Source organism: Cenococcum geophilum, assembly GCF_001692895.1.
Source record: "Cenococcum geophilum 1.58 unplaced genomic scaffold K441scaffold_82, whole genome shotgun sequence".
Taxonomy (NCBI): Eukaryota; Fungi; Ascomycota; class Dothideomycetes; order Gloniales; family Gloniaceae; genus Cenococcum; species Cenococcum geophilum.
In genome coordinates, this window is record NW_027137640.1 from 161,169 (window position 1) to 166,218 (window position 5,050).

General features: G+C 48.4%; 1 protein-coding gene across 1 annotated transcript; it reads left to right on the forward strand.

The window, feature by feature from the left end:
• Positions 1–1,166: 1,166 nt before the first annotated feature.
• Positions 1,167–5,050, forward strand: K441DRAFT_622607 (uncharacterized protein; the record flags this gene model as incomplete). Its single annotated transcript, XM_067646011.1, has 6 exons — positions 1,167–1,260; positions 1,366–1,744; positions 1,805–4,004; positions 4,053–4,412; positions 4,469–4,565; positions 4,620–5,050. Exons 2-6 carry the CDS (start codon positions 1,500–1,502, stop codon positions 5,048–5,050), a joined length of 3,333 nt encoding a protein of 1,110 aa, XP_067497160.1. The 5' UTR covers positions 1,167–1,260; positions 1,366–1,499.

Consider the following 5,050-nt stretch of genomic DNA (forward strand, 5'->3'; position numbering starts at 1 on the left):
CTAAGTGCAACCCTTGCAAGGTGCCCAATATTTCCCCACTATGTATTATCTTTACAGTCTTCCCCATATATATCAGGTAATGCTTGTGGTTTTGCAAACTCTTGGAATGCCTGTGTCTAGGTGCCCGTCCTTCAGGAGCTGGTCATGGCTTGTCACAGACAGTGTCTGCCTTTTCTGACAGAAGTTGGCCCTTCCGTTCTACTTTTAGGAGTCGCTAGAGTAATTGAGCCACGGTTTCAGTGATTGCGCCTCAATCTCGGGTGTCTGGTGGTAGGTCCCTGCTGCCTTGGAGTTTGGTGCCGCACTATGCCATCCATGCCGCTGGTGCCAGGAGTACTAAAGCAGGCATATGAAACAGCCTTGGTAAAGTTCTATATCACTCTAAGAGAACCGCAAGGCTGCGAATAATTGCAGGAGGATGAGGATATTTTGTGGTATACTCTCTTCGCGGTAAGGTGAGGATTTTCGCTAAGCATCTTCAGTGTCATGCTGGCGTTCAGCCTTGGTTTCAGGCTCGGGTTCTAATAAAATTAAGTTGCACTGTTTAAGGGTCTTCAGGATACAGTCAGCTGGTGCCTAGCGAAGGCTTCTGTGTTCATATGGGTCGGCTTGAGGGATTGGGGTTTTCAGCTTAAGGGTTGCCTGGTGTAAGGGAGAACTCTCGTTTTATGCTGCCCTCTCCAAGGACAATGCATATTGCGGTGAGTGAGGGGACCGGTCAAGGGAAAGAAACTAGACGTGAATCACTCGTACCATTTTAAGGCGACACAGGGCATCCGAGCTTTCCCAGATGCGGCGCTGCAGGATGTATATAACACTTGGTTCCATGGATGTCTTCTCAAGCGGACTCCTATTCGCCTTTGTTTGGGGGCTAAAATACTTGCGACCGATGCTTTCGGCTGTCAGCTAGCCCAGCATAACTAGAATGTGGAGATGCGGCTGATTTTCAATTCAGCTAAATTATAGAAACTATAAGACCGCGTCCGCCCCGTCATTGAATTTACTGCCTTTTTCAAGGCGTTGGGCGAGCACGCATATGAGCACGCGGACCGGACTGCCGGTGAGGGGCTGGCGGTTGCCTAGTAGTGTTAGCGCTCGTTCGCAATCGTGCGAAACGTCCCCATCTTTAAAAGAGCCTCACAGCATGCTACATGTACGGTGCTTTTGCACCTCCAACAGAAAAACACCCTCGGGCCCTCAGCTCTTTTGAAATTTTGTGTAATGCTGTGTTTTGCCGGCCATTTGAGCTTTATCAACCAGGTACTTGAGCTTCAATCGCAGCCCATCCACTCCGTTGCATCCTACCCACAAGCCCAACCCCCAGAATACATCGAGCTGCAAATGGCTGACCAATCCAAATCCAAGACCGTGCTGCTCGCTGGGGCCCCATCCTCGACATTCAAGTAGAACGCACGCTGGAATGCCAACGAGGCCAGCGACCCTTACCGGCAACGACATACGACGACTCCACCGTCTATTAACATTTGAAACGCCATAATATGGCCGATCTGCTGCAGACTCGTTACACGAAGCATTTAAGAGCCCAAGCAAAAACGACCGCCGCTGCTACCGCCGACAACCTCGCCTGCCCATTTTGTGATGGGCGGATATTCCAGCAAGACGACCAGCTGTTTGACCATGTTAATCTTAAACACCCGTCTAAAGTGCAGGAAGCGGGGCTAAATCCCCAGGGAGGAACTGACCTTTTCCGAAAATTTTTACGAGAAGAGGCGCTTCGCAAAGCGTGAGTATTAGGCTGCCTTAGGAAACTCTCCCTTACCCGGAAGCTAATTTACCTCTGCAGGAAATCTTTGCCTGATCGGCCGACACGGGAAGCCTCGCATGCATCATCCGATGCAACTGCAGGAGGTGGTTCGACACCCGACCTGACTCGATTGACACTTGAAGGCAAGAGTTCCAGCAGGAAGGACCAAGCCCTCTCAACATATCGGCCTGGTAGAAAGCGTGCTGCTGGCTCTGACATACAGCCTACAGAATTTGCCGCACGAGTTCCAATCCGTCAGGACAATCCAAGGCGCGCCAAAGTAGTCGGGTATGAGATTGCCGGCGAACCGTATACGGACGACTTAGATTATTCCAGAGACATCCGATATGCTGGCGGCCCCGATCCGTCAAGGCCAAAATCTAGTCACGCTCGCCTGTTTGATCCATACCATGGCTCAGCCGCTAGTGTGAACCAATCCATGCAGCTAACGCCCAATCCGTCCAGTGAGGAGTGGTCCGTTGAAGCAAACCCCCACGGGCACTACTACTCTACCCATCGGCGACAATCCAAGACCCATAGGCCGCCATCTTATGGGAGTCCAAAGCACAGCTTAGGTGGTTCACCGTCACCGTTCAATATACAACCAACCCGCCAACAGCAACCGGGTGTTATCGAAATTCAGCGTTTCGATCCTCGATATCCAAACCTTCTACTTCAACCCGACTCACGCCCTATTTCTCAAGAGCAGCTTGCCTCAGAAGTGAAGTCTATATATGCTGGTCTTACAATGGTAGAGACAAAATGTATTCATGTGGACAGAGCGCAAGCTTCTGCCGCTCCTGAAACTGAAGGAGATCCCAATTCTAAATTAGCAAATGATCACTGGCAAGCATTAATTGCTCTACACCGAACCCTACTTCATGAGCATCACGACTTCTTCTTGGCCTCTCAACATCCTTCTGCTTCTCCCGCATTACGTCGCCTAGCATCTAAGTACTCTATGCCTGCTAGAATGTGGAAACATGGTATCCACTCTTTCCTTGAGCTATTACGTCGTCGGCTGCCCGAAAGTTTGGATTATATGCTCGCTTTCATATACCTTGCTTATCAGATGATGGCTCTTCTCTACGAGACAGTGCCTACATTTGAGGATACTTGGATCGAATGTCTTGGTGATCTTGGTCGATATCGCATGGCTATTGAAGATGAGGACCTACGCGATCGCGAAACCTGGGCAGGTGTTGCACGGTTCTGGTACAGTAAAGCTGCTGACAAGAGCCCCTCTGTGGGCCGTTTATACCATCATCTAGCTATACTAGCGCGGCCTAATGCGCTCCAACAACTTTACTACTATTCACGGTCCTTAACCTGCGTTCAGCCGTTTATGAGCGCCCGAGAATCTATCTTAACACTACTAGATCCAATCCTTGGCCGTTCTAGAACGTCATATTCACACTCTCTACCCGTGGACACAAGTTTCATTAAAGCTCACGGTATTCTCTTTGGAAAACTATTTTCGGAAGGCTTTGAAGAAGCTCTCGCATCGTTCTTAAGTCAATTGGATAATCATGTCGGGCGCGTAACCGCTAAATGGAAAGAGCAAGGTGTCTATATTGCCGTTACCAATATTGCTGGACTTTTTGATTACGGCTCACAGGACTCGATCCTCAGGCACGTCTTCCAGTTATACGCTGAAAAATCGCTCCACAGCTCTTACACTAAACGACCATCAACTCCCTCAGATGATGATTCAAGTCGCTCACCATCTCCAGTTTCCCCAGAACCAAAACACTTTTCTGACGAAGAGCTATCGGCTCAGCTCCTTAATTTATCCTCCGATTTCGCATTCTCCCGTGCTTACCGTCTAACATTTTCAACTTTAGCTCTTATCCTTCGGCGTATTGGGGACAAAAATGTTCTTCCTCATGTTCACGTTTTGTTTGCATTCCTTTCCACCGCTGTTTCAATCTCATACGTTAGCACATCGCTGTGCGACATCGCCCCCTGGTCGGAAATCGTTGCTTTCCTTAATACGTTATCAAAGTCTGAGAGACACGAGCCGCTCGTTACAAGCGATCTGTTCCCTAATCAAGATCAAAACGACAACCGTCCGTTACCAGAAGATTACCTTATACGTGGGCAAGTTTGGAGTCAGTGCTATTTCCCAGAATGGTGGTTTAGTGGTGAACATGATGAAGAGGAGCGCTCTCTTGAACTCGCCTCGATAATTAAATCAAGAACGGAGCGTATTCTACGCCTTGGTCAAAAAATCGCATCTGTAAGATTAAAGGCCACAATTGAGGACTTTAGCCTAACTTTGTCTTAGTACGAACGCTGGATACATTATGACCGAATATCCAATACGTGGTCTGTGTCCTCTGCATTCGCACAAGTCCGACTAGGGCACAAAACTAATGAGGGTTCTCATTCCCCAAACCATACGTTACTGTCGGTCGATGCAATGGACATAGATTCATCAAGTGCACCGCCTCAAAAGTTTGATGATGTTTATGATACTAATGATGACTCACCGGAGATGCGAGATCTTGAAGCTGAACGAATAAGTTTTTCTAGTCAACTGCAATCAGCGCCTGAAACTCAGAATCCGAGCGCCACCACAACTTGGAGCGGCCATGCGCCCGTTCCTACAAAGGTAGCTAATAGGATATTACTTAGGAATTACACCGTAAGATGATACAGCGTGTCTTCTTTCAGTACTCTATTAATGGTCCTACGAACTAGGTTATGGTTTGTGACACCAATCTACTGCTTAACCAACGAGAGGTATTTCAGATGTTACTCAAGGAGGGCGACTGGAGCGTTGTAGTTCCAGATAGTGGTGCGTAGCCGCATATAATGTCGATTTGCAGGCGTAGCTAATTGAAATATCTAGTTATCGCTGAGCTCCTTATGCTATCAAGGAACAAAGATTCGATAGGCATAGCTGCACAAGATGCTCTCAATAGCACCAGAGCTGCTATTATAGAAGAGAAGAAAGTGCGAATTGCTACCACTACAGGTAGCGACATTACTCACCAGTTTGTAACTAAGCAGATGGGCGACTATGTAACGGAAGGAGGGAGGAATTCAGTCGAAGTTATTATTGGGGTGGCTCGTAGAGAAAGTGATCTCAACCGAGAGGCTCGAGGACACCGTTCAGGGGACCATCCAGGAGCAAAACCTGCCGTTCTTGTTACCGAGGATAGAGCCATGAGACTCAAAGCTGCCACGGTGGGGGTTGCCGCGGTTGCCACGTCCATGATCAAGAAAGTCCTAATCGCACCAAGGAGAAAATCTGACCTTGAAGAAAAGCCAGGTCCATAA